The sequence below is a fragment of the Panicum hallii genome, chromosome 1 (genome assembly GCF_002211085.1).
Source record: "Panicum hallii strain FIL2 chromosome 1, PHallii_v3.1, whole genome shotgun sequence".
Taxonomy (NCBI): Eukaryota; Viridiplantae; Streptophyta; class Magnoliopsida; order Poales; family Poaceae; genus Panicum; species Panicum hallii.
Genome location: NC_038042.1, coordinates 51056621 through 51072633, shown reverse-complemented (window position 1 = coordinate 51072633; position 16013 = coordinate 51056621). Strand labels below are relative to the sequence as shown.

Genomic DNA, 16013 nt, shown 5'->3' with positions numbered 1-16013 from the left:
CATTATCAGCAGCAGCGCCTAATGCAACACAAGAGGATCAGGCAAGCCGGCCGTTGATCAGGTCACCACGCCGCGACCTGGTCACAGAGGCGGCCGCACGATGGTCGCGTCAAGTCGCTTGTCCTGGTTCCCGGTGGCGCGCCGCGCCGCGCCGTGCCGCACGCAGGGCTGGCTCTCTGCTGCTCGGGGTCGAGGGGCGCGAACAAGTGGAGGAGACGTGACGAGGTCAGGGCCTGTCCCGCGCAGGGCCGGAACGGGCGCCCAGGCTCTGCTAGCCCCGCTCGCTCCTCCCGCCGCGCGCCCGCTCCACGCCACCCCCACCAGCCCACCCCAGGCCCCAGCCGCGCGGTTCTTCTGCGCCAGCCAACGCGCACCCCGCGCGCGTGCGTCCTACCGTGCCCGGCGCGGCGCGTGTCCTCCCCTCCTCCCTCCTGCCGGTGCTACGAGTTCGTGCGCTCTCCCGTGGAGCGAATCGCCCCGTGCGCGCGCGCGCTGGGACTGGGACTGGGACTGGGAGCGAACGCACGCCGGGAGACGGGGAGCTAGGCCACACGGAGGGGCAGCGGCCGTGCTAACCGGCCGCAGAAGAGCAGCGGTCAGCCGGTCACCATCGCCGCGGCGGGCTCCACCGCCTCACCTTCGTCAACGCGCGGCGGCCGGGCAAAGCGGCAGCACGTAAACGTCGCGTCACCCAAACTGTTTCCCGTGGTTGTGCGGGCCTTAAAGTAATCCAAGCCCAGACTCGCTTCAATTTCGCCCAGGGCCCAGTGGTACGAAACGACCCGGGGGCCTTTTTTTTACTAGCATGAACAGAAAAGCTCAGGGATGCTCCTCCGCTTGGGCACAGACAAATCTACAGTGTGTGTTGCCTAACTCGTCTGGGTGAACCAGTACTAGACGGGGATGATGTGCACAAATAATCGACGCCATCAGATTAAAAGAAGAGCTTCCCAATGAGCCGAACTAACCACTTCCCAATGGCAGCGAGCACACGTCGAAGCAGCTGCATCAGCCGAACTAACCACTTCAAGTGTCAGCTTCTGCCTACCCAGCATCCACTGAGAGCAAAGTGCCTTTCGTTTTCGCTTGCTGCCGTTCTTTCTTCTGAAACAATGTTTTCGACCACTTTCTGTTGCCTGCAAACAATAGACAGACAAGCTAGTACTCATGGTAAAAAGTAGGGGTAGTATGCACGGACAAGTTTCTGAAGCTTTGGCGTGTGGGTGTGGCACTTGCGAAAGGAAATGGAAAAGGCGAGCGAGTTTCTGAGCGGCTGAAAAGGGGCAGAAGGATTTGAAAAGGGAGCTGATACCGAGAAACACGGAAGGGGGGCCAATGCGGACTGACTGACTGACTGCTTGAGAGAATGAGGACCTGAACTTTTTAGGCCCTGTTTGGTACTTTAGTTGACCTACCCCGTAAGTTACCGGTTTACAGCCTCATCAAGGTTAATAATTTCCAGTGCTACAAGTCTTGGTCAAACAGCTCCTAAAAAGAGTGGGAAGGGTCTTCAGCAGTTACGTACGCATAGATGCAAAGGCAATAATCTGTCTATTTGCATCTTCATTTCCTAGTTTCTTCTACTTCTCAGGAGGCATGGATTAAGGTGCACGTACATGGAAAATTGGTACTAGGTTATGTGCATATACTAAGAAGGTGCAGAATTATTTCATAATCAAATGTGCCATGTAACTTATACAAATCGTTTTAGCAGAAAAAATATCTTAGCATGGTAGTCTCTAAACTAAAAGAGTTAGGGGCTATTTCCTGATGCTTATAATAAACTCTATCACATCGAATATTTTGATACCAATTAGAAAGACTAAGCATAAGATAATTATAAAACTAACTGCATAAGCTTAGGATTTATTCGCGAGACGAATCTATTAAGCCTACTTAATCTATGATTAACACATATTTACTGTAGCATCACATGGGCTAATCATGGACTAAGTAGGCTTAATATATTCGTATAGAAAAAAGTCTAGAGGTTATAGAATTTATTCTATCATTAATCTATGCTTAATACTTCTAATTAGCATCAAATATCCGATGTGACGTAACCAAACCTAGCCTTAGAACCAATGTGTTGAAATACCCTCTCTTGTCTCTTCAAAGCAACAGCAAGACTACTGCGTATATATGATAATTGACTCATAAAAGATCAGACGAGTCATTGTATTGCTTGTGATCCCACAGCCCACAGGTCACCACACACGAGCAAGCAAGTGAAGTGTACCAATGAAAGGAGCAGCGCAGTCGCATAGAGTGAGGAATGTGCCTGGTGCCTGCGGCCGTTCCCCACTCCGTGATGTAATGTTCGTTTATTTTTCCCAAACATGGTTAGAATTGCGTCTAAAAAAGCATCGTATGTTCTGTTGGCCATCGCATCTTGTGTCGAAGCCGTCTCTTTGCCCTCCAACAAAAAGTCCCCCTTTTTTTGTTCTGATCACCCTTCTCTTTATAGAAGGTGCCCAAGAAACACTACTCCTACTTCACAGCAAGCTGGGGCTGCAGCAACAACTCACCGAAAACAATAAAAAGGAAATCCAGGCTAGCTAGCTAGGGAGGTAAAAACTAGAAAGGTACCACAACAAACAAGCAGGTACCCGCCGGTTTCCGGAAGCCTTTTCTGTATTCTAATGAGTTGCCTCGGCCTAGCCAAAGGCCCAACCATGCCGAAATCAGGGGCCCAAACTCCTCCTTTCCCTTCTCCTCGGCCCATAGATCTGCTGGACAAAATTACAAAGCACAGGAACGAGTTCAAAACGTGAGCTGCTGCTGCTAGATGCGCACTGTGCTGCCGCCCCCAAGCACATCCTACTGCAGCAGCCAGCAATTCGCTCCAAGACTGTAGAACAGTAGCTTCAGTGACTTACGAACAGTAAGTAACGCTGCGCCAGGATGTTTTCTGCCAGCAGGCTGCTGCAACCACTTTCAAGTTCAGCAGTAGCTCCCCATTTCGTTTCAAAAAAAAGAAAAGAAAAGAAAAGAAAAAACAGTAGCTCACCGCCGTCATGCCAACATGTCATGACTCGAGAGCTAGCCGGCCGGGCCCTCCTAGTCCTATCTGATGCGGAAACAGCAGCCGGCGGCAGCCTGCACCTGATGAAGAGTGCCAACGTGCCGCCCTGCCGCGCCTTCACTCTCCGAAGCCGCGAGCTCGATCGGCAGGGCGCGAGCTCTGCAGCACGCTGCTGAGAGCCTTTCCCATGTGGGTATGGGAGGTCGCTAGCCGGTGCTCGTTTTCTGAGGGGATCCGGCCCGACGCTGGGTTTCTGGCGGCACGGGCGCGTAGGGCGGTAGGGGGCGTGTACGTGTGCCGGCGACGGCGAGGGGACCGGCCAGGAGGCGGCCGTTGTACTAGCCTACCACGTGGGGGCTGCTCGACCGGTCGGCCCGTACGTGCTTACCGTTTTACTACGGCACACGGTCGATCGATGCTCACGCCCGACGTGTGCAGCGATTTACGCCGCGTATTAAACTCGCTGTCCGGAGCGGATGATGATTGGGTCTCTTTCGTGTCGCTCGAAGAGAACGCGCGCGTCGTACGCGCGTGCGTGCATGGTCTCAGAGTCAGAGCTTGCCGATGCCGGAAACAAAGGCAACCGATGGCTGCCACTGCCACTGGAATTCCGTGTGCCACTTGATGCTTTTCCGGGCGAGTGAACTCGCACCTTCGATTATTTTGTACTGTCCAGGGAATGTTGTTAGTGTACTAGTACTCCACACATTTGCAATCAGTGGGCACGCTTTCCTTCTGACCTTGTCTGAAATTTACTACTTTGATCTTCTCTTCAAATTGGCAGATAAGCGCAGAACAGAGTAGCTCAACAACTAACTGGAAGAAAACACTCGTGCTCATCATCTCGTCACACACGCAGGCAAGGCATGTGCGGATTTGCTTTAAACCAAGCTTGGCAACGCAAAGCTCTTTTAACCACCACTGCTGGATAATGGTCTCTTCCCTGAAACTTTGGAGCCTGGAATTCCTGATAAGTGGACACGGCCTGCAGCCTGCCTCGGCACCAGAAAAGAAAGAGAAAACAATAATGGGAACGAGAATAAATACTACCAGAGTACGTCTAGGACCAGCAGTGTCCAAAGCGTTGGGAGAAAGAATGACTGGATGAGGCAGTGGTCCAAGGATGCGTAGACATAGACGTTGCAGCACCACATGATCATGGCACGTTGCTCTTTCCTCGCCGCCCCTACGGTCAATGTACAAACACAGCGCCAACCTCCTCGATCTCGCAGGGAAATGCAAGCAGCTCCAGAGTCCCACTGTATCTGTCTCAACAGGACCCTCGGCGTTGCAGTGATCCGGCCTGATCGACTCCAAATTCTTATCGCCTCAGAGACAGAGAGGAGCAGGCCCTGGCCCGGCTGGCCGGGTCCCGGCACGGCGGCGAGGCCACGCCAGGCAAAGGAAAGGGAGCAGCGATCCGTGCACGGAACCGGCAGATCCCAACCCGGAGAAGCGAGCGTTGGCGGCGGCCGCGCCCGGCGCCGGTGCCCGTTCATTGATGGCGCCCTGCGCGCCCCCCTCCCCTCCCCTGTTGCTTTGCCCCCCACCGGTGTCGCTAGCGATGGCCGGGGGTGCCCGGGCCGGGCGCCCATTTCTGACCTCTGTACGTGTGTCCCCTAGCCTGCCGGCTCGCGCGTACCGCCTGCGCCTGCAGCGGGGCGTTTCCTTGGATCACGCATCTCTCTGACAAGATCACATCCGGCCATCTATCCGCTCGCCGCTCTGTGATTGCGTTTGGCTCATTAAACACACGGATTGCGCAGCGCAGCTTTAATTTGCAGCAATCGTGTAGCCATATGTTTGAAACCTTTTGCCTTTGCCACGTTCATTTTTTTTCTGAAAATAATATGAGGAGGAATTTAGCTTGGTAGCACCCGACAAGTCGAAAACGTGGAAACAAGACGTGGTTCCACATGCCATAGACACACCAGACACTACATAGATGTCACATACACTAATGTCATTATCCAACTCATCCACTTTCTGCTATTCGGCCATGGCATGCAGATATGGATGTAACAAAATGGGCCCAATTATTTTAAAAAACTATCATAATTAGTATCCATGTTAGCAGTATGTATATACCTCTCTCGTGGGCCCGTATTCATGATCGAATGTATAACACCTAAGGTCTGCCTTTGAGGGTTCTAAGGGCAAACAAAATTATGTACCTCTTCGCTTTTGCACTTCCTTATGTAGGTCGGACGAAGCCATCCATCCAAACATTTTGCTTGGGTCTCCTTTAATTTTCTCCACGTTAGATCCGCACATATCTACGTCCACATTGCCACATGCACTGTTCACGGCCGCTACAATGTGCTCATCAAGGAGCTAGTGTGTGAGCAACCCTGATGAGGATGCTTATAACCATGTTAGAGAGGCTGCAAGAAAGTAGTTTGTGCTACTGGACAGGCCTAAGGAGGGCATGTTTGTCTTTGTGTAAATTTTGGGAGCAACACTTAGTACTTGGTTCTCGATTGTGTACTATCTTCTTTTTCCTAACTATTTTCGAGAGTAATTTTCTAGAGATACTGTAAACCCAATCTAAAAATCCCATGTCTGGCAACACTTAGACTATTTTCTAGAGTAATTATTGAACACCTTTTCCCCTTAAATAAAAAATGAATATAAACATTGGCATATAGGATTGTAGTCTACGTAAACTTTCATATACTACATAAAGAAGTCGATAGTTACGAGATTATGATATGTTTGCGAGAACTGAAAGCTCAATAAGATCATTAATATGTTATTAGTTATTAAAATTTAATATTGAACACTGCTTCTAAATGGAAAATCATGAAAAAATTGATCACTTCAAAATACAAAATATGAGGGAAAAAATGAATTTAATACATAGTCCATAAATCTTGTGAGGGAGATACATACAAGAAATCTTAAAGGCACTCGTATCTAGTGGAGTTTACACATGTACCATACCCCAGCCTCCCCTTTGTAGAGGCTCTTGGCTTTCTCTGCCTGCCCTCCACCCTCTTTTGCCTCTTTCCAGTTGTCCACGACCCCATCCCATCCCTTTCACCACCGTCCCTCTTCCTCCTCCCCTAGCTGCACTGCCCCTCGCTGCCAATTTCCCTCATAACCCGGCGTCCAGGGGCGCCGTAAGTCCCTAATCTTCCTTGCTGCGCTCACTCTCCCTGTCTGCGCCGAGAGAAAGAGAGAGAGTGAGAGAGACGGGAGGGGAACGGGGGCTGGGAAAGATGGGTGTAGAAGCAAGAATTCTCCCCAATTCAGTGCCCGGAATTGCTCTCCTAGACTAATGGTAGTTGGTAGCACGTACAGTACTTGTAGGCCGGAGGCGAGAGAGACACCGCTGGGTAGTCGCAGCGCTGGTCAAGTGATGCCGCAATTTTCTATTGCCTAGGCCCCTGCGAGGTGGTAGATCAACGGAGTTCCGTGTCTTGGGCAGGGGAAGGAAAGGTGGTGGCGGCCATGCTGCACCACCATGGTGGCGCCGGGTTCCCGTACATGGCCCCGACGACGGCTGGCGCGGACCCGTTCTTGCCGACGCCGACGGGGCCCGCGTCCGTCGCCGCCATCATCCCTCCGCTGCCGATGGAGCTGCAGTCTGCGGCTGCGGGGACGGCGAGGGGTAACTTCGAGGAATTGCCAGCGGGCGGCTCCAGCGCTGCCGCCGCGGCCAGCCTGCAGGACGACGACGTGCCGGCCGACGTCGGCGCCGGCGGCGCGGGAGCGTCGGGGTCCGGCGGCGGCCACCGGTGGCCGCGCGAGGAGACGCTGGCGCTCATCAGGATCCGGACGGAGATGGACGCCGACTTCCGGATCGCCCCCCTCAAGGCGCCGCTCTGGGAGGACGTCGCCAGGTGAGAAAGCGAGCCGCAATTCCTTCTTCTCTCTTTCTCCTCCTGCAGAATGCGGCTATCCTAACGGTTCCACGGAATTCACCTCCCCGTTCGGTGTCGCTGGTGAAATGATGGCGAGCTATCCTGTCATCTCTTTACCACCCCATGCTTTTCTCCGGCGCCTTTGGCGTAATGCTCCCCGGTTTCTGTGAGACTGGAGCGTAGCGAAGTGGTAGGTGTAAGTGCAAGCCAAGGACGATAAGGATCTCGGCGCCGCGGCGTGATTGTGCGTGCAGCGGCAGGCCGCACCGACATGGCAGCAGCCTGCAGCCTGCAGGCTAGCAGCTGCACTGCCTTTTCTATTCCTCTCTTCCTCTTAATGCACGCCGGTCGATGCGCTCAGGTTTTCAAGGAAGAAGAAAGGAGACATTTTGCCGCCGTCACCGCCTCACTTAGTTTAAGTTCCTCGGACAGGATGCCCTCAACTTGACATCATCACCACATCTCTGCTGGTTGCTAGCACCAGCACTGCTGATGGCTGAAGGCTGATTGCTTTCTTTTTCCTTTCCTCCGTCGTCGCTTTACATGTCTGGGATCCGCTTCCAAATTCCAAATTCCTCCTTCCGCGCGTACGTCCGGTCCCTTTCAGCGGCGGAGGACGGAATGATGACGAGCTTTGACTCGCCCCTTCCACTCTCTTTGATGAAAGATACTTCCTTTTTTTATTGAAAATTGATGAAAGATACTTCGCACTGCGCATACAACGAAGTCATCACCACTTCATGACCCGCTTGGTTGAGACGTGAACGCGAGAAAGAGCTAACGGGTGCGTGCGCGGCCGTGTCGTGTTGGGGTGCGCGCGTTTTGCAGGAAGCTTGCGGGGCTGGGATACCACCGGAGCGCCAAGAAGTGCAAGGAGAAGTTCGAGAACGTGGACAAGTACTACAGGCGCACCAAGGACGCCCGCGCCGGGCGCCAGGACGGCAGGAGCTACCGCTTCTTCGCGCAGCTCGAGGCGCTCCACGCCGCGGCGCAGCAGCAGCGGCAGGCCACGGGCATGGCGGCCGCGGTGCGAGGCGACCATCAACCGTCGGGGGCAATGGCGTGGACGGCTGCGCCTGCGACGGTAGGAGGGCCTCCCGCCGGCGCCGGCCTGCCGGACCTCAGCTTCTCGTCGATGTCGGGGTCCGAGTCCGAGTCCGAGTCGGACGACGACCTCGATGTCGCGGAGGCGGGGCCCGGCAACGGCGAGGGCGGGGGCGACGACAGGGAGATCATGGCCATCTTCGAGGGGATGATGAGGCAGGTCACGGAGAAGCAGGACGCGATGCAGCGCGTGTTCCTGGAGACGCTCGAGCGGTGGGAGGCGGAGCGCACGGCGCGGGAGGAGGCGTGGCGGCGGCAGGAGGTCGCCCGCATGAACCGCGAGCGGGAGCAGCTCGCCAGGGAGCGCGCCGTCGCGGCCTCCCGCGACGCCGCGCTGATCGCATTCCTCCAGCGTGTCGGCGGGGGGCAGCAAGGGGAGCCCACGCGGCTCCCTCCCCCGATCGCCGTCGCCCTGCCCATGCCCGACCGCACCCCTCCGTCGCCTCGCCATGACGCGGCGGCCCAGCCCACTTCGCTTCAGCCGGTGCCCGCGCCTCCCAAGCTGGAGGAGGCCCGGGCGTGGGCTGGGGGCGAGGGTAGCGGCGGGTCGATGCCGTCGCGGTGGCCGAAGGAGGAGGTGCAGGTGCTGATCCAGCTGCGGACCGAGAAGGACGAGCAGTACCACGACGCGGGGGCCAAGGGGCCGCTCTGGGAGGACATCGCCGCCGGGATGCGCAGGATCGGGTACAACCGGAGCGCCAAGCGGTGCAAGGAGAAGTGGGAGAACATCAACAAGTACTACAAGAAGGTGAAGGAGAGCAACAAGAGGCGACCTGAGGACTCCAAGACTTGTCCTTACTTCCACCATCTCGACGCCATGTACCGCAAGAAACGCTTCGCCGCCGGAGGCAGCAGCACCGCACCTGGAGCGTATACGGCCGCCGGCGCCGGCGCCGGCGCCGTCACATCGCAGGGGAACCCGAACCAGCGCGAGCTCGAGGGGAAGAGCAGCAACGATGCTGACGGGTTGAGGAACGATGGACAGGGAAACGTGCATGCTCCTCCCCGTCCCGGCAACGGCGAGACGGCACCAGCGACCACCGAAAACAAGGTAACATCGAGTATTCACTGTACCGTAAAGGTTTCCAAACTTGGAAATCAACTAATTGCTCACGCGCTAATCAAAATTCAGAATTGACGTTGCGCAGAGGGCAGAGGACGCCGTGAAAGGAACAAATCAGCTGCTGCAGCAGTTCGGAGCAGACGAGACGGAGAGCGACGACAACGACATGGGAGGCGACTACACTGAAGAAAGCAACGATGAAGACAAAATGAAGTACAAGACGGCCTTCCAGAATCCTAATGTGATCGGGAGCAGTGGCAACGACGCACCTGCACCACCAGCGACGGCTGCGGCACCGACGAGTTCAGCTGCCCCAACGAGGAGCTCCTTCCTTGCCGTTCAGTAGACGGCAATGCTGCAGGACCCGGAGCCAGCTGATCAGCACCAGCCAATCACCGCCTTTTCCGGCTCATAATCATCAATTATACTCGTTCTGCCTGTGATACTGGCACCATCCCCACACCATTTATTGATTTGTTTCTGTAATAAGCATCCAATCATGAAAGACAAAAAAACAAGGAGTGAGACTGAAGAACAGAGGAGGTAGCAGAGGCGCCTAAACAAAAAGTTTCTTTTTTCCCCTTACCATAGGTCATGTTATACTTTAGCTTATTTCCAACGATTGTACATTCATGTGACAGTCTTAACTTCTGTAGTCATTTCCGATACAATTTGGTCAGGAATTTGGAGCGTCCAATTTCAGCTACAAGTGGTTTTATCTTTCTGAATGTTTCAGATTACATTTTGCCGGTTTCTGGTCTTGTTGTCAGGCTTAGGACCTTAGGTCCCGTTTCAGGTACTGGACATGGCATTTGTGAATTCGAATTTAGTTCCACTCATTAGGGTGTTTGGTTACATGCAGTCCTTTCTTTACTCATGTGCATCAGGGACATTGTTCCTAATGAATGGTAACTAGAACATGAGGAGTGTTGACAGAGAGACATGCCAAACAGTTGACGACAGGAGCCACCACATCACCACAGATTTAACTCAATATGGGCATACAACATATCCATGTATATACATTATAACAGGGAGTGAAACATTAATTCATGGTATAACTACATCTGAGAGTTCATACACACAGTAACTATAAATCATGTAACTGTTCGTATCTCAGTAAGTCTGGCACTGCAAAACCAATTACACAGTAACTACACACCGACCATTACAGATGGGGAAAATTGTTCGTGTAAGACTGCAGTTGAGGTTCAAGCGCATGGCTTTTGCCTGTAGCGGTGAAGTTATCCTGATCAAACGCTGTAACTGAAAACCACATGGATAAACAGGTTGCTTGAAATTCAGAACCTAGAGTCTATAGCAGAAGGTTACATTGTGTAGCTGCAGACCCCAGTTGGAGCAATACCGGTCAGAGTTATGGGGAAAAGAAGTGATGTGAAATCATATATCAGACAATGAAGCATGTAAATATATAATAAATTTCATCCCTAGATTCAGATAGGAAAAGACCTCTCTCCATGTCTCAAAAAGTAAAGTCCTCTCAAATCTCACGTGGATTTGGCTTATCAAACTTGATTCATTCACATTGAAATCCTTGTGTCATAGACTTTCTAGACCATACCAGTTAGCACAGAGTTACCTGAAGCACTTGAGAAATCCAACACTAATCAATGATGGAGCAAGCACAACTATGATCGGACAAGGTGTGCAGAAAAATATTGCTTACAACATGCATTGTAGATAAATGTATAGCTCCAATAAAATAAACAGATAATCCAGCAAGCATTGCAGCATGTCATGTCTCATGATTTCAGAAACACTGATATTCCATTAATTCTATCCCAAAGGCCTAGTCCCATAAAGATTTCTTTTCATGGTGTCAAAGTTCAGGTCTCAAACTCTCAATGCTTGGTGGTGAAACCATACTAAGAATATTCTGGCAATGCGTGAAACATGTCAAGAGACCTTTGCTCTCCTTTGCTAAATTAGTGACCACCATCCTTCGCTCTCCTTGATATATGGCTTCATAGTGGTTATTGTAGCCATCATTTTAGATTTTAGTTTGCTTAAATTCAGTCCCCATCTTACCGTGAGAACACTATCCTGTCGAGCAACTAGACCATCAGTTTGACATTATCCTCTCCCTGACCTAGAAAACACACCTTTAGGTGTTGTTCAACTACTAATGCTTATGGATAATTAAAAAAAATCGCCTTTCTTTTTATTGGGTGCCAAGTTTTCGCCACCGTGGACGGAGCATAAGTACGTTGGAGACGATTTGTTAAGCCTAAATAAAGAAAAATCAGACACCGTAAAAAGCAAAAGGAAACTATCCGGTGAAGAGTGTACTGTACGACAAATAAGTATTGTTGTGTCAACCGCATAATCATACTGTTTCAGATGGCGACGCTAGGCTGCCCTAATGTCACAGTAACTAACAAATCTCTAAGCGTGTGTTCTGGTCATTGGCAGAGTTCATAACACATTAACACACCGATCGTCGTAAGATCTAAAGCTTCATTTTGTTCAGAACTTTTCTCTTTCAGTAAACGCCGGCCAATCCTATGGACACGAAATGACGAAGAGATCAATGTAACCTAGCTGCATGCCACACGTCCCAATCAGAGTAGTTGCAGTTGCAGTCCTCCGAGCTTCTCTACAGCTTCCGGCCCGGCCGGCAAGCAATGCAAGTTTGCAAATTCAGGTTTTCTGCAGAACCAACCACGTTTTCTGCGAACGGTAGACGCAGGGGCGGGCCCAGGGCCCGGCGACCCTGGGCCCGTGCCCGGGCTCCGCAGAGCAGTGGTGCGCATCTGCACATAGTTTAGCCGAGCAAACACTAGTTAGAGGCATCTTGGGAATTGGGAAATAAAGAAGGCACCTGACAACATAAAAGCCAGTACGTAGAGCCAGAGAGGCAGAGACGAGAGACGACATAGATCATCCTTCACACTTTCACTCATTCAGGGCCTGTTTAGATCCCATGTAAATGCAAAAACGTGTAAACGCAAAATGGCGGCTGTACACGCAAAAAAGCCGTAAACGCAAAAAAACCGTAAACGCAAAATTTTCGAAGGAATCTTGCCAATTTGAAGTACTAAATGAAGTCTATTTACAAAACTTTTTGTATGGATGGGCTGTAAATCGCGAGACGAATCTAATGAGCCTACTTAATCCATGTTTTGCAACAGTGATGCTACTTAATCCATCCGCTAATTATTGCTTAATCATGGATTAATTAGTATCATTAGATTCGTCTCGCGATTTACAGCCCATCCGTGCAAAAAGTTTTGTAAATAGACTTCATTTAGTATTTCAAATTAGCAAGATTTCGTCGCAAAAAAATTTTACGTTTACAGGGCCTAAATGCCAAAAAAATGCGCCGGTTCGTTTAGATGCGTAAAGACAAAAACGCTGTAAACGCAAAAAATTTTTGCCTTTATGCGCCGATCTAAACAGGCCCTCAGCCATAAGTGCACAAAACGGCACACAAATTCATGATGACATCAATAAAGCTGTAAATCACCAGCACGACCTAACAAAGCAAGACGTCGGCACATCTGCAAACTGCAACATTTGTGCTGCAAAACATTGATCGTTGTATTCTTTTTCTTACTCTATACATATTCGTGTACTAAACAATGGTGTTAGTTCTAAAACTATTCTATCAACTCAATTTACTTCTGTTACTGGTCATCGAACTTGTTATCAGTTGGTCGTTATGCTGGCCCAGGCTCTTGAGAATTTCTGGGTCCGCCACTGGGTAGACGCGTCTAACTTTCCCAGAGCATGTTCGAGTACCGTGGGGGCGCGGTTAGTCAAAATCGCAGCGCCTGCAGTTCCCGTTTCAGGGAGCTGCACGGCCCAGTCAACACCACAAGCGCGTGCGCGCGGGGGGGTTCGCATGTGCCGGTGGCGTCCTCCCCGTTGTTTCTGAACCCTGCACTGCAAATTCTTCACCGGCAGCCTGCAGTGGCCAGTGCGCCAGTCCCGCGTGTGAACGTGATCTCAACTTCTGTGTTTACCCCCGGAAAAGCATGTGCCTTCCGTACGCTAGCAAACCAGTATCTCCCATACTCCCAGCAAGCCCCGGTGGTAGACTGGTAGTGGGCGGGCGCCGCCGCGCCGGGCGCCGAGATCTGGCAGGCAGCTACAGGAATCTCAGTGGGGGCATGTGCCCGCGCGACAGTGGGTTTCACTCCCTGGCCGCGGTAAGTGAGCGGAGCAAAGCACGCCGGCCGGCCGGCCCGTTGAAAAAGCGGGACGCCTGTCGCCGGACATTTCCGCTTGGGACGTTTCGCTCGCCATCGGATTCCATCCCATCCATGCAGTCGTCCACTGTCCGTCCACCGGTCGCCGGAGGCGTTTGGTTATCAAACATGGCCATGGCCTGCAGGAAAGGGCGCTCTGACAGACGGCAGCCGGAAGGGGGGGGGGGGGGGGGTTGGCCTCAACTTGGTGCCGGTAGCACGTCGCCCTCCACGTTACCCCATCGATCGCCCGATCCGGTGCGTCCCAACTGCTGCCACGGGAAAAATACGGGCGAGATCAACATTCCGGACAGTGGCAGAGCGCATTATTGTCCGTAGTTTACCGGCGCGGAACACATGCCGAGAGAGAGAGAGAGAGAGAGAGAGAGAGAGAGAGAGAGAGAGATGCAGGCGTGACGCTCCGGCGGAAGAAGAAGTGGGGACGTGTGACCGTGACGATCGTGCGGCGAAGCATCACGCATCTCGACGGGCGCGGGGAGGACCTGACCTCAGCCCGGCGCCCTTTTGTTTATGCGCTGCGCCCGCCCGCGCACTGATTAGTGGAGGTCCACCCGGCGGACACCCGCCCCCCGCGTCATGGTGTCGTATATAACGCGGCGGGTGCCGCCGTGCCGGTAGCCGTTCTGTGATCTAGCCCCCCGAGCACGGCCAAAAAGGCGCCCCAGCAGCGCAGCGGCAGATCGATCACAGCTCAGCCTCCCTCCGCGAGCGAGCTCCTACCGCTCCGCCAGCTTCGCCCTCGGAATCGGCTGCCAGCGAAGAGCCGGGAGCGGTCGTGCTACGCGCCGCGAGAACGAGAATGCTGCACCGGTGCGGCCTCCTCCCGTGCTTCCGCGGCGACAGTGGTGAGGCGGGCCGGCTCGACCCCCGCGTCGCGGACGAGCCGGGCGCCGGCGCGTCGTCCGTGCCGGCCGGCAAGGGCGGCGGCGGGGCGGCCAGGCGGTTCGCGTGGGCCGAGATCGAGTCCGTCACGGCGGGCTTCTCGTCCCGCGTCATCGGCCAGGGCGGCTTCAGCACCGTCTACCTCGCTTGCCTCTCCTCCTCCCGCCTCGGCGCCGTCAAGGTGCAGCGCAGCAGCGAAAGGCTCCACCGGGCGTTCTGCCAGGAGCTCGGCGTGCTCCTCTCGCTCCGCCACCCGCACGTCGTGCGCCTGCTCGGCTACTGCGACGAACGAGGTAAACTTCCTCGGTCACAATCAACAATTGATCAGCTCTGCTGAGCTAGGTGCCAATGGGTGCTTGAAAGTGACGAGGAGCTAACAGAATTTTCCTTTCCCCTCTCCGCGCGCAGATGAGGGCGTCTTGGTGTTCGAGTACGCCCCGAACGGCGACCTCCACGAGAGGCTCCACGGCCGCGGCAAGCCGGCGCTCCCGTGGGCGCGCCGCATGGCGATCGCGTTCCAGGTCGCCATGGCGCTCGAGCACCTCCACGAGGCCCGCGACCCGGCGGTGATCCACGGCGACATCAAGGCCTCCAACGTGCTGCTCGACGCCAGCCTCGACGCCAAGCTCTGCGACTTCGGCTTCGCGCACGTCGGCTTCTCCGCCGCGCTCCAGCCGCCGCCGGAGGCCGCGGCGTCCAGGGCGTCCGCGCGCCCCGTCATGGGCTCCCCGGGCTACGTCGACCCGCACTTCCTCCGCTCCGGCGTCGCCACCAAGAAGAGCGACGTCTACAGCTACGGCGTCCTGCTGCTGGAGCTCCTGACCGGGCGGGAGGCCATCTGCGCCGACACGGGGTCCCGGCTCACCGCCGCCGTGGGGCCCACGCTCAGCGAAGGGAAAGTGGCTGACGTGGTGGACCGGAGGCTAGGAGACGAGTACGACGCCCACGAGGCCGCGACCGTGGCGTCGCTCGCGCTCCGGTGTGTCAGCGACGGCCCCGGCCTCCGGCCGTCCATGGCGGAGGTGGTGCGCGAGCTCCAGGAGAAGACGACGGCGCTGATCGCCGCCGCCGGTAGCAAACCGGCCGGCAAGTCGCCTTCATGAATCATGAGCTGTACGATGCAGGCTGTAAATACCAGTAGCTTTGTTTAGGGATGGTAGATGGTAAAGATAATGTTTTTTACTCAGTTTGTTTAGTAATTTGTTAATGTGGTAGTGGATTAGCAGTTGTTGAAGCATTCGGATCACGTAGAAAAGTTTTCGTGATGTCAGGGTTGGTTGTAGTTTGTAGAGGTTTTGCAGTGGCTCGTTAATCAAATCGCCAACTTGGTCTTGTCCGTTTTTCTGAAGATTGATGGGGTTTAGTTTATTCTAGGACATGTGACGTGATCTTGCGCGTACTTTGAGACGGGGTTTGTTGATCTTCAATAACAATAAGGAATTGAGTAGATCTCGATCGGTCCGCATGTAACATGCCATCAGTTTCAGTAAGTTTTTTCAGCTGGTAGATAGAAATTACAGCGCAGCGTCCAGAGAGTTGAACTTCTACAATGTTAGAGTACCTTCTTTGTGCAATGGATCGACACAAATAAAACGCCAAAATGAAGCTGATGTGTGTTGCACCGGAGGATTTTTTTTTTGTCTTATGCTTGATGTCCTTGATTTGTCTTTCCATTTCGTCATCAGACTTATAGCAGAGTGATCGTTCAAAGCTGCTAAAGAAGAACTCGGTGTCTGTTTGGGTCAGCTAAAGTTGGGTGCTAAACTTGCGCACCTATTAGCACTCATACTTCATGCTAAATTTTTTGAGTCATGGTTAAAGTTTAGCACATCCAATTAGCA

General features: G+C 53.5%; 2 protein-coding genes and 1 long non-coding RNA gene across 4 annotated transcripts; 2 read left to right on the top strand and 1 right to left on the bottom strand.

Moving 5' to 3' along the window:
- Positions 1-5860: 5860 nt before the first annotated feature.
- Positions 5861-6400, bottom strand: LOC112878824. Its single transcript, XR_003225878.1, has 2 exons — positions 6327-6400; positions 5861-6187 (listed from the first exon to the last, which is right to left on the bottom strand). It is a non-coding gene; the product is annotated as an uncharacterized LOC112878824 (long non-coding RNA).
- Positions 6169-9764, top strand: LOC112878811 (trihelix transcription factor GTL1-like). Of its 2 annotated transcripts, none has more exons than XM_025943039.1 (3): positions 6169-6870; positions 7720-9046; positions 9144-9764. In XM_025943039.1, the coding sequence occupies exons 1-3, from the start codon at positions 6479-6481 to the stop codon at positions 9402-9404; spliced, it is 1980 nt and encodes a 659-aa protein (XP_025798824.1). In that variant the 5' UTR covers positions 6169-6478; the 3' UTR covers positions 9405-9764. The 2 variants fall into 2 exon arrangements, with proteins under 2 accessions (XP_025798824.1, XP_025798832.1); XM_025943047.1 differs by having other exon boundaries at positions 9128-9268.
- A 4157-nt stretch (positions 9765-13921) lies between these two features.
- Positions 13922-15512, top strand: LOC112903322 (probable receptor-like protein kinase At4g10390). The gene is made up of 2 exons (XM_025972565.1): positions 13922-14465; positions 14581-15512. Exons 1-2 carry the CDS (start codon positions 14090-14092, stop codon positions 15273-15275), a joined length of 1071 nt encoding a protein of 356 aa, XP_025828350.1. The 5' UTR covers positions 13922-14089; the 3' UTR covers positions 15276-15512.
- The last annotated feature ends 501 nt before the right edge of the window (positions 15513-16013 follow it).

What these genes read in the sequence shown, in the direction of transcription:
- LOC112878811 (XM_025943039.1), top strand. Translation starts at nt 6,479, where the DNA reads ATGCTGCACCACCATGGTGGCGCCGGGTTCCCGTACATGGCCCCGACG. An exon ending in CTCTGGGAGGACGTCGCCAG is followed by an intron (nt 6,871 to 7,719) that starts GTGAGAAAGCGA and finishes CGCGTTTTGCAG; the next exon opens with GAAGCTTGCGGGGCTGGGAT. An exon ending in CAGCGACCACCGAAAACAAG is followed by an intron (nt 9,047 to 9,143) that starts GTAACATCGAGT and finishes GACGTTGCGCAG; the next exon opens with AGGGCAGAGGACGCCGTGAA.
- LOC112903322 (XM_025972565.1), top strand. Translation starts at nt 14,090, where the DNA reads ATGCTGCACCGGTGCGGCCTCCTCCCGTGCTTCCGCGGCGACAGTGGT. An exon ending in CGGCTACTGCGACGAACGAG is followed by an intron (nt 14,466 to 14,580) that starts GTAAACTTCCTC and finishes CTCCGCGCGCAG; the next exon opens with ATGAGGGCGTCTTGGTGTTC.